The sequence below is a fragment of the Neomonachus schauinslandi genome, chromosome 13 (assembly GCF_002201575.2).
Source record: "Neomonachus schauinslandi chromosome 13, ASM220157v2, whole genome shotgun sequence".
NCBI classification, from domain to species: domain Eukaryota; kingdom Metazoa; phylum Chordata; class Mammalia; order Carnivora; family Phocidae; genus Neomonachus; species Neomonachus schauinslandi.
In genome coordinates this window covers 15,330,762-15,349,303 of record NC_058415.1, presented here as the reverse complement: position 1 = coordinate 15,349,303, position 18,542 = coordinate 15,330,762, and the positions used below count along the sequence as shown (strand labels likewise).

Here is an 18,542-nt window from a genome sequence, read left to right as displayed (position 1 = left end):
ATCAGAACAGAAGAACCAATGACGCACAATTGTCCTGCAAAATCATTTTATTTTCTACTGCACCAACATCCTTCTCAGGTAATGTTACTAGAACAGCCTGTTTTTGTTTTTTTTTTTTAAGATTTTATTTATTTATTTGACAGAGAGAGACACAGCGAGAGGGAACACAAGCAGGGGGAGTGGGAGAGGGAGAAGCTTCCCACTGAGCAGGGAGCCTGATGCGGGGCTCGATCCCAGGACCCCGGGATCATGACCTGAGCCGAAGGCAGACGCTTAACGACTGAACCACCCAGGCGCCCCGAGAACAGCCTGTTTATGAGGCTTTTATAGTTTGGGATAAATAATAGTTTTAAAAAAACTTCTATTTTATGGAGTTGTGATATAAAAATGATTTATAGGCTATATTTTTCAAAAAGCATTTAGCTAGACTGTACTCCTGCTGAGAAAACTTTCCTGTTTAAGTCTATGATATGGAATGAAAAGATATGATTAAAAGTCTTCTGATCAAGAAACTTGCAATCATCAAAGGAATGTTAGTCTCCACAGAGAGCCACCAGGATTTTTTCATAATCTCCCTTGGTTTCGTCCTGTTGGTTAAGAAATAGAGTATGCTTAATGCTACCTGAAACCATAATCAACATAAGGTATTTTTAATTATAGAAGAATTATGTATTTGTAGATTAACGGGTGTAGAACATATATCAGAGTATGTAAACTCTAGGATCTTTTATAATAATATCATTTATTTAAATAATACAATTAATATAGCAGATAACTGATATTTGTTAATCGATTATTATATAAAAAGCAAGAGCTTTCAAGATTCAGATTATATTGATTATGTTATATATTAGAACTATTATTTTCCAAGAACTAAATGTCACACAGAATTGAGTGAACTTAACACAGTATGATTTCATATCATAGTGAGGGCTATCTGACTCACTCACCAGGGAGAAAGTGATAAGCCTGTGATTTTCTCACCTTTTCTTGGTAGATTTAGTTATCCAATATAAGTGACAACTTAACTTGAATTAGTCCTCTATCTTTCAGTCTTTCAATAAGTTTAAAACCCTTGTCTTTTTATTTTTAACATTATAATGAAAATTTAAACATGCATGTTTTACATTTTACATATAACAAAATTAAGAAAGCTTAGAATAATAAGTTTCTAATCTCTGATCAATATTCATTGCAAAATAAATCACTATATCTCCCTACTAAAATATTTTGGTTGCTAACTTTATGTATGGGAAACTAAATATTTCCATGGCTACTGAAAAATTTGTGTTGTTTTTCAGTAGAGAACTCACTAGTCCAGTGAAAGTTCAATTTACTTATAAATTACGGGTCCTAATATAACAAATTAATCTTACATCTAAAATCTACAGGTACATAAGTCAGATTTTCTCTTTGGAGAAGTTGCAAAAAGACTGCCATTTGTGGAGGTGGCATTATCAAAATCACAACATACCAGGATGGCTTGGCAGAGAGAGACACCATACAACTTCTGGTAGCATGCTTTGATGTCATTCATGTCAATTTCAGAACGGGAAACCATAATTCTGATCAATGTCTTATGACGAGTTCCAGAACCCTGTTTAAAGCAAATGATGGTAAATGTCATATTCAGAGCATACTCTTAATAAAGCAGGTATAGGTTTGAATGTGAAGCTCTTTTGTTCATTCATTAAAACACACACACATGCACTTGACACATGCACTTGACACAGGTGGAAATAAAATGGCAGGAACCCAACTGCTGCATCAGCTGTATGGAAGAGCTTTTACCAACTCCTCATTGGTCTTCCACCATCCAGTCTTTCCTAGGTCTAAACTATTCAAAAATTACAAAGAACGTGAACCTTCTAAATTGCAAATCTGATCACTGAATTCATCTATTTAAAACCCTCCATGGTCTTTGGTTGCTTTTAGGAAGAAAATGAATCATTTTATCAGGGTTTACAATGTCTGTCTAATTCCACACCCTCTTCTTCCACTCTGCACCATCCCTCTCATGACATTTATTATCTTGAAAGAGTCATGCTAACTCTTTCCCTGGACCAACTTTATCCCTCCAACTCTGCTCTCACCTGGCTAATTCCTCTTCAAGTATCTTAGTCTTAGTTTAGCAGACCGCAAGTCTACATTGATTCCTCCTGCTTTTCTACCATACTAGGTATTCATCTTTACCCACCCAGATAATTACCCCCTAGATAGCCCCAAGCATGAGGTCTGGTACTCTACCGCCTACCACATGGTGGCGCAATGCCTATCATTTTATCATTTCAGAAGGACTCTTCCTATTAATTGAAGGGTTAGATCTCTCTCCCTCCCCCACCCTTTTCTCTTGAGACCTCCTTATTTTGGAGTTGCAAAGGAAAAAAAAATACAACCTAATAACTTTTCACAATACCTGTATACAGGCGGCATCCTGATGCATGCTAGAGAATAAAGTTCAAGTGAAGTGGCTAAAGTGGGATTGCAAATCTATCTCCATAACACCTTCCACTTCGTATTAAAATGACATTTTAAAATCTTAGAATGAAATATGAATCCAGGGCATGGATGACAGAATAATAAAAAAGGTAAGTGAAACTTAGAAAGGAGGAAATTATAAAACCCACAACCTTAGCGGAAGTAGGTTACTAAAATCACGCATTAAAAGAAAAAGTACAGAACCTTTCTCTGCTGACTCAGGTTTTATGCAAACAATGAGTAAACCACAAATTACTGACAAGCTCACCTGACTACCTTACCTGTAAAAAAACTACAACAAATCTGACAGAATTTTATTCCAATAAGTATGTGTATTGCCTCTTGCATTGCATGGAACAGTGGTTCTTTTTAATGGGAAGATATGAAAATGAGTGTGGCTTGCAAACAATACGAAGTTTTCTGTTTTTCTCTCCACAAACAATAATTTCACCCCTCAGCAAAGCATAAAAGTAGAATGTTACCTTCATGGCCTGATGAAGCTTCTCGGCAAAGAACATCGGTTTGCTTGTGGCACATTTCACTGCAAGACAGGCACACTTTAGCGGACATATTTACCATACGAGAAGAAAGACGCATGTGAAAGTTTTACCATAAAGACTCCTTTCTCCAATGCTGTTCCTCATCTCCCACTTAATAGGGGATATTTGGCCTATAAAAAGCTTTCTGTAGATGGTGGTCTTGAGGAATCTTTTCCCTAACAACATCACTATCTCCTCTGTCTTAAATCCACTCAACAGCAACTTCAGTTCATGGTATTCTAGAGTTTCCTCTTCTTGGAAATGGGGAAACTGGCAGGTGTTAAAGGTCATGTGGGCATACAGTAAATACTTTTCTTCGTGTCATAGTAAGAATTTTTTTTTCAAAGGAAATAGGACTTGCCTTCGATATAAGGCAACTGCCAGATAAAACACTAATAGACGCAGCCGTTAGTAATATTCTCTGCCTTGCTCCTCAAAGTGTGATCGATGGACCAAACGTATTGGCACAAACTTGGAGCTTGTTAGGAATGCAGAATCCAAAGGCCGCACTACAGACCTGCTGAATCAGAATCTGCATTTTCACGAGATTTCCAGGGGCTTTATGAGCACAGTCACTGCTTTAGAACATAGGTTCCCAGGCTCTTGGAATAGCATGGGAGACCTTTAAAGGCTTTTTCTTCTAAAGACCTTTCCAGAAGCCCCTGGAGACCTACTGAGCTAATTCCTCTGGACTTGTCTAAGATGACTCAATCAGCAAGTGACAGACCAGGATCTGACTCTGCATTTATTTATTTCCAAACCCCACGTTCTTAATGATCACTCTGACTTTCCCCCAAGCCATGCCCAGCCTGGTGCATCACTTGGCATAAGTAAATGCTCAGAAAGTATTTCCCATCTGTCCATCTTTTTGAAGAATTGTTATTTTATTATAATATTATAAATATCATACTGCATATTCAAATATGATATTAAACATATTATTTAATATAATATTTTAATGTAATTATTAAGATGGCCATTATATACCTTTAGCTAAATATTTATAGTCATTATCTTCCACGTTGCCTCTATATAAAACATAAGTTTATTATATCTTAGTTTTTTGGGTCTTTTTCATTTTTATTTTATTTATTTATTTATTTTTAAGGAGGCTTCACACCCAGCATGGAGCCCAACCCAGGGCTTGAACTCACGACCCTGAGACTAAGACCTGAGGTGAGATCAAGAGTCAGAAGCTTATCCAACTGAGCCACCCAGGTGCCCCTGTTCTTTGTTGTTGCTGTTGTTTTTAACTGTGGGACAGCATCGACCGTTTCAAGTTAGAAAAGCCTTCCCCTTCCATGACTACATACCGATAGCCGTGAGGCATTTCTCAATGTCACCTTTCATCTCCAGGTCCAGAACTTTGTTCATGTCGTGCTTACTGTACTTGCTGTACTTCTGAAACACTGAACATTAAATTTAAACTAAGAGAGGTACAAAGCATCCTATTCTTTAGCAAACTAGCAAAAGCAGGGGAACTGACGCAAAGCATTCTTTTGAATGACTGGATTTTAAAACACACATTTTAAAGCTAATTATTCAACTGGGCATATTTTGGATACTTCCTCTTCTCCTAGGAATGTAACTCATGTGGCTATTTCAGTGCTCCTGTATATTTCGGGGAAGTTTTCACAAGTGTTGACATTTATTAGAACTGGCATGTGATTGACAGCCGTGACACTTACTACATCAGAGCTAAATGCCATACCGAATGGATCTTCCCTTATATAAAGATCTGTGGAGTAGATGTCTCTTATTTTTATCCTTAAAAATCAGAAGGTGCTATTATAAGATAATGAACTTCAAGTAATCATTAGGACTTCCCCCTTTGCCTTGGCTTCCAAAAGGTTCAGAGCCAAATCTAGGGCTCAAAGGACAGAACTCTTGTTTCTTTTGGTTTGGGAGCATCTCTATGCTTTTTTTTCCACTTAGTCCTGAGTTTAATGTTTTTCTTCAGTGTAATTTCATTCTGTTGTATGTGTGTATTTTGTCACACCTATTCCAAATATCTTGGGGGAGTAGAAATCATCAAGATAATTAAGTAGTGTTCTGCCTGCCAAAGTCACAAAGGGTGTTTCAAATATGATAAAATGGTGGCTGTACAAAGTTGGACAAATGCACAAATAGCAGTAAAGGGTCAGGAGCACTATATTCACTTGGTATGAGAGTGACACTGATTAAGGCTTCTCTCTTTCCTTTCTTTTATTTGTCCTCAAAAAAAGTGCGTCTACTATAAACAGTTTTCAGGAATTTTTTTTCCTTACCTTGGCGAAGATGGGGATAGGTTCTGGTGGTAAGGATGGTAATGAACACATTCACATCTGTCCCTTTTCTCCTTTCTCCTGCTTCATATAAAGCCTGTCAAGAAACACAAACATAGGGGCGCCTGGGTGGCTGAGTGTCTGCCTTTGGCTCAGGTCATGAATCCAGGGTCCTGGGATGGAGCCCTGCATCAATCCCCGCTGCTCACTGAGCCCCCTGCTTCTCCCTCTCCCTCTGCCAGTCCCCCTGCTTGTGCTATCTTCTCTCTCAAATAAATAGATAAATGAAACCGCTGAAAAAAAGAAACATAAACATTTGACTGTCTGCTGATTTGATACTTGCACAAGAATGTTAGATCTCTTCAAAGATTTTCTAGGCATCTGCTTTGTGTCCAATTCAATCATAGTAGGCAATGCTAAGAATGCAAGTTCCTTAAAGATAGGGACCTTAGTTTGTCAAGTATCTTCCACAGTATGTCTCAAGGCACCTTGCAAACAGTAAACTGAATATATTTTTGCAGAGTAAATATTTGCTGGATTAAATTGCTTTCAGATTATGCTCTATATCATGGCAACTCCATGGAACTCTCTAAAAACTTTTTTTTTACTCTTAATTGTTCAAAGTAACTATCGGCAAGTGGTACTAATACATCGATAATACAAACATAACCTAGATCTTGAATTTTGATATTAAAATTTCTGGATTCAGAATTCTGACTCTGCAACTTAGCTGCTCTATACTCTTAGATAAACAATTTAACCTTATGAAACTGCCAACTTTCCTCTTTTGTAACTAGAAAAGGTAATCCTTGCCTTATTATCACAAGCATGCTCTGTTAACTTTGAAATGTTAATTGCCATCATCCTCCTGGGCCACACTAATCCATGTAGCTGCCATAAATATACATCTGACAGCCCTGATAGTCTTAAAATAGAAAGCAAATTCAGAAATGTCACAAGCAAATAAGAATCATTTTTTATTATGGGCAATTAGTCAAATACTAACTTTTTTTTTATATGCTTACACAATTTCTATTAAAATGGCCAAACTTCTGATGGACATAAGTTATTTTGGACTTTTCAAGCAAACATCTGGTGTATATGCATTTTTTCAACAAAAAGTTAATGAGTACCTTTTATGTGAAAGATAATGCACTGGTATTATGAAGGGAGTGGGTATGGACACATAAGCTTCTCTCCTATTAACTCACTGTGATGAATTTATAGACGTAATACTATCCCGTGAGGAAAGCATATGCAAATAATAGTCAGTTTTTGTTTTTTTTTTTTAACAAATTCCAGGCCCTAAAATGGCACAATTTTTCTAATGTTGCCAAGGGACTGGTGTATAAATAACCAACAACCTCACTGAAACTGTGTGTCAATATACTTGAAAGTATATAAAAACGTTATTATAATTTTTATAATTATAATATCATTACTATAATGGCTTTACAATATAAACTTACGGCTATAAACCACTCCATTGTTCACTGTTAAACGAATGTTTGATGCGCTTACTCTTTCCACTTAACTTAAAAAATTATTTTTCCCTTTCTTATACATAATAAGATAAAAATTCAGAGTTTTCTCAACAAAACAATTCTTAAGAATGACAAATCAAATTCTCATTCTTTTCTTTCCATCCTTTCCCACTTTGTAAATAATGAAATCTTTTAAAAACATAAAGACCACGTTTTTCTCTCTTGAGCTATTCAAGTACAGGACGGGTGTGCATCATTCAGGGAATGAACGTTAGGGGCCATTGGTCTCTCAGAGGATCTTAGATTTGCTTTCACATAAAGGCATCAAGTGGTAACCCCACCTAACACAGGACCTATCTCACATAGGAAAGTCAACTCCAGGAGTATTTGCTTACCCTAGCATCTGAATCAGCCAAGTCGTCATTCAAGCCAAAATCCTCAGATCGGTCACCCTGAAAAAAATCCCATTCTGTGATAAGTTGTTTTCTAGCATGTAATCACACGATTTGCTTAATTCCCTTAAAATCAGATAAATAATACTTTTTTGAGAAAAAGAGAATCAAGTGCTTATTTCAAGAGAGAGGGAATCTCATTTTACTCTTCATAAAGGACGAGGTATGTCCTGAACTAGATGAGGTATACCTTAGCCAGGGAAAGCAGAGCGTTCCGATAATCTCCAGATGTGTCTGAGGTGATATCTTTAGCTAGATCTCTCTTCAGTTCTGAGAAACGAGAAAAGTGTATTTTACAGTAAACTGGTGATAAATGGGCACCCTAGCAACTGGGGTGCTGTCTGGTAATAGCATGCATGCACCAGACACGTGCCAAACAATGAAGAAATATTTTACTATGCAGACTTTCCAAAGCCCCGTCATTAACATCAACATTCAGTTTTAAGAAATGCGTATTAGATGTAGTTTCCAACTAAGGTAACTTGGACTGTTGGGTATTAAAACGTACCCTCTCTGTAGACTCTGTTAATTTCTCTGATTTCTTTGTTAGTTCTCGATACCAAAATTTCATCCAGAGTGTCTTCATCAGTTCCAAGGCCCTGAATTAAAAAATAAATGGAAGAAGAACTTTGTTCAAGAGCGTCTGCTAGTTTTTGGGTCCCAGAATTCATCTGAATCTAGCATTTAGTAAATTTCCCACAGTATTTAGTAAATATCCACAATATTTAATAATTACAATAAACTCTATTATATTGCTCTAAAAACAAAATGGGTTTAAAGCCATTATTTTGCACAAAGATATAAAAAGTGAGGTATAGGATACATGCAGTGACAGATAATATGAGGAGAATGGAAATAATACAGCTGCTAACATCAACATTTCATTCATTCATTCATTTATTTTATGCCCACTGATTGGCATAGCCCATACTAGGTGTGAGGATATAACAAGACGCATAAGCAGACTTGACCTATACAGTCTGTGGAGGAAAGGAATTCTGCTTAAATCAGGTTACTTACCTTCATGGCAGCACGAAGTTCATCAGCATCAAACTGGGCTGGAGTTTTTAATAGAGCCAAAACCACCTCCTCGAGGTGACCAGAAAGGGCTTTCTTCAGAGCTTCATCCAGGGGCTATAACGAAGAGATGAGAGTCAGGGCTTCTAGTAAGTAACATGCTGAGCAATATAGCAATGTGGGGTTATCTAACCTTTAGGTAATCTTACTACTGATTTTTAAATCCAGCCATCTTTTAGAGCTCCTTTCATTCAGATACAAAATACGAGATTTAGAATGTTACCTTCATTTTTTAGATATAGAGTGATTACAATGCAACGTACTGCATTCACTGATAACTTCTGAAAGGATTTCTTTAAGGGTTCTCTTGATCTTTTACAGGGGGAAGAAATCACAAAGCTCAAAACATAGGGGTTTGTATATGGATAGAAAGAGAAGTTAGAATGCTTTAAAAATAATGCATTAATAATTTTTCAGCCTTTGGAGTTTGCAGTGCTCAAATAAGCACCGTAATCAGGCATTGGCATTAGATCATTTTCTAACTGCACGCCTTAAGAAAATTACCCATTTTTGGTATAAAAAATACAAAGCTTACTTTTAAAGTTGAAATATGTATAAACTTTACATTTAGACATGAAATTGCTGTTTAAATTTCAGCAGAAGACACATGTCAATCAGAACATATTCCTTATTGCCAATAGTACCCTTGATATTCGTTATATTCAAATTAAAGACTGGTCTCCATTAGAGAAGTCATCTGCAAAGAACCAAGACAGCTAATGTCTGAAACCAGAAATTTGCTAGTATTGATTACAGTGCAACCAAATGGATAAACACTGTAATCCTAGTCTTAGTTGTAAAGGGAACACAGTGTTAGAGACTGAAAAAACTAGGTAACTGTGCCTCAAAATCTGTGTTTAGACATAAGTGTAATTGAAATTGAATATGTAAATTTCCCACTCCAACCTACCTTCCCTTTTTCCTGGAGATAGGCCGCTTTGATCTGCTGACGCTGTGCATTGTTCCTCTTAGTTAGAATGTCAATGATGGTTGCTTCATCCACACCTGGAAATAAAAGGCCACGAGGCTTTAAAATCAATTTTCTTCATCATCAGTAATGGACATAAAATAATTAATTACCAAGATGTCCCAAATGAAGTTCTAGGAAGCTAAGAAATATAAAATGACAGAAGCCTAGGACATGGAGGCGACATTAAAGGGAAGCACTTCAGATGGCACTCTATCCATTTGAAGGAGAAAGAAAGGGGAAATTGATCCCGGCCCTCTCTGCTGCAGTGTTTGATCCTCCTGATTGAAACCCTAAATGTGAGCAGAGGTGTTGATTTCAGCATTGAGTTTCTGCTAGAAATGAACTGGTAAAAATATCAGTCGTCTCAACAAAGATTCTACTGATTTGCCCAAAATTTCCTCTAAGTGTTGAGAAAGGAAATATATCTTTGTTTGATAAAGAAATCTTTTTTATCTTCAAAATGAAACAGACTTTTTCCACCGCATATGTCCCTTTTTTGACAGCCATTCAAATGGCCATTGTGAAATGTCCTGGAGGGTTCTGTTTTGGGAAGACGTTATTACCTTTAACTGTTATAGCGTTATGCAAGGCAGCAACATCCGAGGATGGATTGAAGCTAGGATAGGGGCTCACTGCTGACCCAGGACCGCCTTTGGATCCTTTCACAGTTTTCTGTGGATAAGAGAGAAATAGAGTCATGTCCACTCACTCTCATTAGTTTTCCGCTATTTAACTAAGTTATTGTATGGTCACTTGACTTACAATGTATTCCTGCTCTTCATTTTCAATAAACCAGGCCTGTTTGAGGAATTCTGATACCATTGCCATTTTTAAAGAAGTATCTGGAAAGAAAACAGGTAGATGCTATTACAAAACACAAACCTACCACACATTTATATCACTCTACTCTCTCGCATACACAAGACACAGAGTAGCCTTGACCTTACTTTTGGATTAATTTTAGGAGCATAACAAAATGCTAGATGTAAGCTTTTTACAAGGAGAGTCTTACCCTTGAACAGAAACCTATAGCCTCCACTCAGACACTTGGCTCTTTCTTGGCATATTCAGTCCTAACCTTTAGGGGTCAGATGATTCTACAAGTAAGCATATAGGCTGAAGAGAGGGGTTGGTGATTTATTTTACTGATCTAAATTTATACACCATTCACCATATGCCAAGCACTGAGGGTTCAGAAAATATTGAAACATCATCCGTGCCTCAGCTAGTGTGTGCTTCCTGTGGGAAAAGACGAAAGCTAAGGGGTCGCGCTGGCTGATCTGAGCCTCTCTTGAAATGAGTCAAGATTAACCTGACAAAAAAGTTAAAGAGAACAAAACAGAGAGAAGGTTGTCATATTTGGGACACGGAAGGAAGTCTACTGAAGCAAAAAATGTTGACAGAAGCCCAATCAAAGAAGTCTAAATGTATCTCCAAAGCTTTAGGAAAACATGAATGGATTTCTAAAAAGAGAGCAGCATGATTCCTTTTATATTTCAGAAAGATCACTCATCCTATATCATAGAGAATGGCTAAGAGATGGGCAAGATGAAAGATTAGAGACTGCTTAGTAGGCCTTTAGAGAATCTGCGTAGGATTGGTGAGGGCTTAGAGAAAAGTAATGGCTAGAGAAACAGCATAAAGTTTTACATTTATAAGGTAAAACCATCTGTGGCAGTCTGCTGTCTGTCTCAAAATTCAGATTCAGACTCAAAACGCTAAAGAAGTTTGATAAAGATTCAGAAATACCATCTGAATATGGTATTTCTCCCTCAAATAATTCAGTTTCTTTTTCCATTCCTTAGTATAAAATTATTTCAGCATTTGGAGTAATTGCTATACTCACATTTCTTCCTAGTTGAGCCATCCTAAATACTAGTCCTGCGTGTTCTTCACCCAACACAAAAACCCAGATTTTCTAAAGGGTTCTTTGTTCTGACAGGAAGCCTCAGGGTGAAATTGCAACATAAGTGCCCCTTTTGGCAAATCCTATCTTGAAATTTTTTGAATTGCTATCATGGTTCAGCAGTATTTTTATTTGATCAACCATGTATATTTTTAAAACCTGAAGCACGTTTAAAACCTCATGCGTTCCCTGCTTTGTCCACAAAAGAAGCTATCAGCGATCCTTTTTGTCTGGGGATTTGTTTTTAGGAGTCCATACTCAAGGTCAATGTAGCTCTCCATACCCTTCGTTTATCCCTCTGGAGACTATGACCGTGAATACATCTGAAAGAGTTTGGAAGGGTAATCTCAGTAGTTTTAAATTCTTGATACGAAGCTAAATGAATCATGAGGAGTAAAACCCATAACCTGATTCTTCAACAGCATGTTCAGACAAAGTATTTCAGCCACACCTGCTGAAAAATAACCTCAGTTTCGAGTAATGAGATTAAATACGTGAGGGAAATCATATCTAGAGCAGAAACTATCTCCACTTAATTATCATGGGGATTGTTCAAATTACTATTCTGTCATCTGTGAGAAGAACCATTATATTGTGCATTCATTTAAAGTAATCTCTTCCCCACCCCCCAGCAACTGATAAATTTGAAGTTATTTCCTGGGGTAAAGTCATGATGTACAATTCTGCACGAGGTTTTAGTTCCCATTACAGTCGTAATCTGGTGCAATTGCTGTTGGCATGGGGAGTTTCATTTTCCAATTATTTAATTGGCGCATCCAGAGCTTCTAGCAATTTCTGGCAAGGTTTCAGGTATTTGAAATTTCCATTTTTATAATCTCATCTATGCCCTTCATAAAGTAGAAGCCTCAAAATGACTGATGTGATTGGTCACTTAGCGAAGTACTTTTCCATCAGTGAAAGAGGCATTCCAGTATTTCCACTCTTTTGAGTTGGAAACAAAACAAAACAAAAAAACTTCAAGAGAGACCAGAGACTAAGGATATTGTCAAACAGTTTTAAAAATGAATCTCACAACTTAAAAATAAATTTTATGAAAACTTTACTGTGCTTCATTTTTTCACTTCTAAAAAATGCTCACATAATGCATCAATTTCTTTACATAACACAAAACAACAAAAATAAGGGGGTTGAATAATTTATGTGACACAACAGAGTCTATAGAGGAGACAGCTTTGGAACATATCTTCTGAGTTTTTAGATCTTATAGTCTGAAATAATTTGGATGTTCTAAAAGCACAGTCTGGAAAAGAAAATTAGTCTGAATAGACTATCTCAGAAAAGCAATGAGAGGAAAATAGCATCTCAGTCCAGCCAAATAATATCTACTAGCTCTTAGCTTCAAGACACAGGGATAGTGGCAGGATATAAGAAATTGCCCTGAAACAAAGAGATTTTATCAGGTACTAATAGTTAATTGTTTAATGTCAACTGCATATATTAGTAGAAATCTTTAACAGTTGCAACATACCTTACAAATACCACAGCTAAAGTACTTTGGCCAAAACAAAGGGGGGGAGTGGGGCACCTGGGTGGCTTAATCGGTTAAGCCTCCAACTCTTGATTTCTGCTCCTGTGGCGATTTCAGGGTCAGATCGAGCCCCCATCATGCTTCACGCCCAATGTGGATTCTCTCTCTCTCTCTCCGCCTCTGTCCCCCCCCCATACACTTCTACCCTTCTGTCCCCCCCCCCCCCCCACACCCACAGTGCACACACTCTCTCTCTTCTCAAAAAAAAAAAAAAAAATTTTTTTTTTTGGCCAAATTGAATTGCTAAACCATTCTGTCTCTTCAGTAATTACCCTCTGCATGAAAACTAGCATTTTGTACTTGATAAAACCTATTCAATAACTGGACGGTAACACTTGGCTTAATTATAGATAAATAATGCATATAAAGATATTCTATAGACTGCTACATGTTATACAAATGTCAGATACTATTATTCTTCAGAGAATAATTTGGTCTAGAAAATAGAACTGTACAGTTAAAAAAAATAAAGTAGGTAACCCTATGAGTTTACAAAAGATTTTCTTTTTTCTGTTTTTTTTAATTTTTTTATTTTTTTTATTTTTTTTTTTAAAGATTTTATTTATTTATTTGACAGAGAGAGACACAGCGAGAGAGAGAGCACAAGCAGGGGGAGTGGGAGAGGGAGAAGCAGGCTTCCCGCGGAGCAGGGAGCCCGATGCGGGGCTCGATCCCAGGACCCTGGGATCATGACCTGAGCCGAAGGCAGACGCTTAACGACTGAGCCACCCAGGCGCCCCATCTGGTTTTTTTTTTTAGTTGCAACATTTATAGTAGGTACTTAAGAGTTTATTTTATTAATATACCTTGGCTCACTATATATCTAATCTGGCTGCTAATGAGCTCTGAAACCAAGTTTATCTCAGTTCTTAACATCATCTAATTTGAAGATGAAATTGGTCATTTATGGGTTGACCTATATGGAAATTAAGAATATTTCAGAGTTTCATCTAATAAATGATCTGTTTCTGAACATGCACTGCCAACCAATCTCATTTATCCGTGCATAAATATGTAACTTTCTAGAGATGGGTATTTTTTTGTATATTGTGTTTCAGAAGAGAGCTTTCTTCATCTCAGTCAGCAAGGAATTAAAGAGGGCAAATACGCATAAAAAGTATGCCCAGGATGTTATTAAGTACAATGCAGGAGCCATGCTTGCTGAACTATAAGATAAAGGTATTCCAGAAATGGTACATTAGTAATTGCACCAGCTCAAAATTTGAGAAACTAAGGCTTGTATCAAAGTTAGTTTCCTGATTTTTCAAAAACTGCACTATTGTTGTGTCCTTGTTTTTTAATATATACAGACAGAAGTAAGCTAGAGGCATAGGGACATCATATCTGTAGTGTTCCCTCAAATGTTCCAGAAAAAATATAGTGAGAGGGCGGAAGGGGTAAGAGGACAAAACAAATGTGGCATATGAGCAATTGGGGGATCTGGGTATAAAGGATATGGTAATTCTGTGCAATATTCTCGCAACTCTTCTGAAGGATTGAAATTATTACAAAAGTTGGTTGTTGTTTTGTTGTTCATCACAATTTCTATCTCTTGGCCTCATGAAAGACTACTTCTAAGATCTGTGACAGAAGCTGAGTTTTGTGGTGTCTCATGCCTTCCTAGAATGATCTAGAATGATCAGTTACACAGTGATACCAGCAGCAGCCAATCCTTGCAAAGGACAACACCCTTATTCCCATTCTCTACCTGGGAAGAACAGTGTGACTTCCTGGCCGTGTTGTAGACAGAAGTGGCAAGCATCAAGTCATACATAAATCCATGCCTTCCGATTGCATATTCTTTTAAACTAATGACCAAAAGACAGTGAGTGGCAGGGGTGTTACTTTTAATAGCTCACACTTGAGAATCAAATTCATTAACAGTGAACCCATGGAGACTGGGGCAAGGTTTGCCCAAGTCCTCGGATGTTTCTTTTTCAGTGATTTAGCTTGTGCTCTCTTTTCCCTTGAATATCTATTTCACAAGTCCTTCCCACAGCTACCCGTGTGAGAGAAGGCAATTAGACTATACAACGGCATGACTTATGAAGAACCACCTTATGAAAGGTAGTCTCATGAATGTTTTGCTTCTGGGTTTTTGGACAGGGTGTTTCCTTTGCCTGGAATGATGTTTCTTCCTCCGTATTCACTCTCCTATGCCAAACTGTTGCTTCTAAAAGGACTCAGCATAGACCTCTTCATATCCTCTAGAAAACTTTCACTGGTTCAACACTCAGCTGGCTGCTCTCCCAAGGCATCCTCCTTTTCCCCTACGCTAGCCCCTACCATTCTGGATCATCACTTTCTGTTGACCTGTCTATATTCCCTGGCAGCATTACCCGGAGAGCAGTGCTAGTCCACGTTCCTTACGTACCTCCAGTCCCTAGTATTTGCTATGGTAATAAGTGTTATCGAATGGCTAAACAGTGTATCAGTGCTAATTAATTGGGAAACATATCTATACACTTAACGAATATTTCCCCCTAACTATAAGATGTAAAAATAAGAATTGAGGAGTGCTGAGGCCTATTTTGATTCTCTTTAACTGACTGTATGGCCTCCAGAAAACATTTAACTTCTCCAGGGGTCTTCGTTTGTAAAAACAAGCATGTTGGAATAAACAGTATCTAAAATGCATGAGAGTTCTGAAATGCCTGTCTCAAACTTCACCTCACGTGGATGGAGGTGGAGAAAATTAGCATAATTGAGGAAGATATTATATATATTTTATCTGTTCTGATCTTCCTGATAAAATTTTATCCTGTGTTAAAGAAAAATGAACTCATTTACTCCAGAAACCACTTTGTGTGTATCACTGAAAAATAATAGATCCATTGGTTTAGCTATTTAGCTCTGATTTTAAATACCACTCTAGGGTATTTAAATACCACTCTAGGGAAGATGAAGAACAACCAACTCAGCAAACTAACATCATACACAGAAATGAACCTTTGCAGATCTTTTGATCGAGAAAGCACTTAATAAGCATGAAACTCTTGAATAATGTTATTATGAACTGTTTTGTCCACACCAATCTGATGCTGGGTGGCTGCCTCATGTGGTTGAGCCGGGGGCCAGTGTGGTAACACAACTTCTGGAGAGGAGACCATTTCAGCATTATGAAACCAGCCCTTTACCACATTTGCATCATTTTACGATGTGCCTTCTCTTCCAGCTACCAAAATACATTCCCGGGTGCAGAGGGCAATATTACTTTTTCAAAGTCCACGTGTAATTTTAGACACAAACAGAGCAAGAAAAAGTACACCTTTCTTCATCAAGCTAGCATTAAAAGTGAGACATCAGGACATTTAATTTAACATTCAAAATGGGCTAAGAGAAAAATTCTTGCTATGAACAATAGCCGGATATATTATGATTCACATTCTCTCACTTTTGCAAATATATCCAACACCAGTAAAAACTGCTTTAGATTTGCTTTGTGCTTTTCTAAGGAATTTTATGGCCATTAGTTCTCATTCACAATCTAGATGCTACTAAGTAGAATAATTTTTGGAGGACCCAACTGGCATCCACAAGAACTCATCGGGCACCACCCAGAAAATATTTCCCTTCCCCTTAAGTTTTCAAAGCAGCACTGGAAAAGCCTGCCTATGACACAGACCACAGGAATAAGAATGTGGCCACACCCTCTTTAAATGAAATGATTAATAAGCGGATCCTCTTATTTATTTATGCTTCATGAATAAACATAATGTAATTTCAGTTGTTAATTACAAAGGGCATGATTATCACTATGATGTCTGAATCTATTTGATTTTTACCAAAAAAGAAAATAAAATAGTCCTATTTTGAAACAGTTTCCTGAAACCCACCTCTGGCACTTCTGTTCTTCTGTGCTAGCTGCCCACAAGTATCCACCCTCCATCATGATTTCCATGTAAGACACACACAGCTCTTGGAAATGTCTGACTCGGTAGGAGGAAAGCACATTCTTTCCTTTTTTTTTCCATGGTAACTCACCAACAGTACAATAAGCCAGTATTAAGCAAGCTGTCCATATGTGTAAAACTCTATTTCTTAACTAAGTAAAATAAAACATTACGATTTTGTGGTTTCCAAACTATAAATACCCAATGTGATTTTACAGAAAGATTTATCAAAACATATGAAATGCAGCCCCCCATAAACCCTGGAGAAGCAGTAACATGTAACATCAGGATGGGAAAAGTTTTGCAAACAATCAAAACTAACTAAAAAGAAAACTAAGACTTACCCTTTTTCCCCCTTCCAAGCACTAAAGAGAGGTTCTCTTCTGAACGTTTCGCACTAGAAGTGAAGCATTGTGCTTCTGATTTTATAGTTTGAAAGGGGGCCACACCTAGCAACCAGAAGTTAGTAATTGGCTGCCCTTTGTTTGAAATACGTGGCTCAGCCTTGTCCGAAACAAAGTGAAACAAGTCTTGTAAAACTACTCACTAAATCAAGTCCTAGCTGACAGCACAAAGGGGGAAAAAAAAAACCCGGAAGGACAGACTTTTTTTTTTTTCTTTTTTCTCTTTAGTTTGCATTGCTTTTTCCAGAAAAAGTAAAATGCAAAAGATTTTCAAGTATGCAGTACTGTTTACCCCATTCCTGCTACAATGATTAGCACCCTTCTTTAAACAGATTGTAAAATGAAAAATGTATAAACTTCAAAATAAACCCAAGAAAACCCTTTCAGTTTGAATCCAAGCTCCGTCACCTATTACTGTGTGACTTTGGGGACATATTTAATTTCCCTGAACCTGTTTCTACTTTTGTAAAATAGGATAATAAAATCCAAGCTGTCTATAAACACTAGAATTCTTGTGACAATTGAGAAATAGTGTATTTTTGTAAATTTTAACATCATGCAGTTCTGATTAAGTTTTATTTATATTTTACCAGCATTTTTCCTGCCTTAAAATAAAAGACTTCTTGGGGCACCCAGGTGGCTCAGTTGGTTGAGCCTCTGACTCTTGATCTCAGCTCAGGTCCTTGATCTCAGGATTGTGAGTTCAAGCTCTGCATTGGGCTCCTCACTGGGCATGGAGCCTACTTAAAAAAATAAAATAAATAAAATAAGAAAATAAGATAAAATAAAATAAAATATAAAATAATAAAATAAAAAATACTTCTTGTGCCTGCATATAGCTTGTGGATATAAATAAGAAATATAAAAGAAATAAAGCTCCAGATCGTCCCCAAATTGTAAACGAAGTCAATGCTAGAAATATGATTATTATGACGTTCAAAAAAGGCATTGGCATTCGAAGAAGGCCTATTTACAGTAATTCCTTTATATAGAATCAGTTTTACAGATAGAGATGCATAAATCCTTGACATTCTAGAGTAGTTGAACAATAAACCAAACCACTAGAACTGTAAAGTGAAAGGATGAGTGAAGCTATTACAAAACAGGTACCTTAAGGAATTTCCTACTTAACATGAGGAACGGAAATTTGTTTTGGTAGCCTCGATGGTAATTAAATTTTGTTCTTCACAAAATTTTACAAAAATTTATATTATATTTCAATTAAACTATGCAGAGGTATAAACTCATAGTGTGTGTGTCAATTTACGGGACATTTTAGTGCTTTGTTCTTTTGCTTCTTTTCCTTGTAGATATTTCAGGTAATTATATATATATTATTATATATATGTATGTCAGCTTTACAAAAATCAATGAAAATGCTTTCTTAAGATTGTCAGTTTTTATAACACATTCTATAAATTCTCAATGCTAATTTCAATGAAGTCAACATATCCCCTGACGTAGGATGATCAGCTAATTTAAATATTTGAGAAAATGCCAATCTATACATTTGGCACTCACCATTA

The 18,542-nt window shown here is 36.9% G+C and overlaps 1 protein-coding gene across 1 annotated transcript; it reads right to left on the bottom strand.

The window, feature by feature from the left end:
• Positions 1–230: 230 nt before the first annotated feature.
• On the bottom strand, positions 231–17,122 carry ANXA1 (annexin A1). Its single transcript, XM_021694324.2, has 13 exons — positions 16,957–17,122; positions 10,027–10,106; positions 9,828–9,936; positions 9,205–9,299; positions 8,238–8,351; positions 7,726–7,816; positions 7,408–7,487; positions 7,161–7,217; positions 5,285–5,378; positions 4,331–4,426; positions 2,961–3,019; positions 1,475–1,597; positions 231–587 (listed from the first exon to the last, which is right to left on the bottom strand). Exons 2-13 carry the CDS (start codon positions 10,090–10,092, stop codon positions 534–536), a joined length of 1,038 nt encoding a protein of 345 aa, XP_021549999.1. The 5' UTR covers positions 10,093–10,106; positions 16,957–17,122; the 3' UTR covers positions 231–533.
• Positions 17,123–18,542: the final 1,420 nt, after the last annotated feature.

What these genes read in the sequence shown, in the direction of transcription:
- ANXA1 (XM_021694324.2), bottom strand. Translation starts at nt 10,092, where the DNA reads ATGGCAATGGTATCAGAATTCCTCAAACAGGCCTGGTTTATTGAAAAT. An exon ending in ATCTCCAGGAAAAAGGGAAG is followed by an intron (nt 8,352 to 9,204) that starts GTAGGTTGGAGT and finishes TCTTCGTTATAG; the next exon opens with CCCCTGGATGAAGCTCTGAA. An exon ending in CTCTCTGCCAAGCCATCCTG is followed by an intron (nt 588 to 1,474) that starts GTATGTTGTGAT and finishes CTTAACCAACAG; the next exon opens with GACGAAACCAAGGGAGATTA.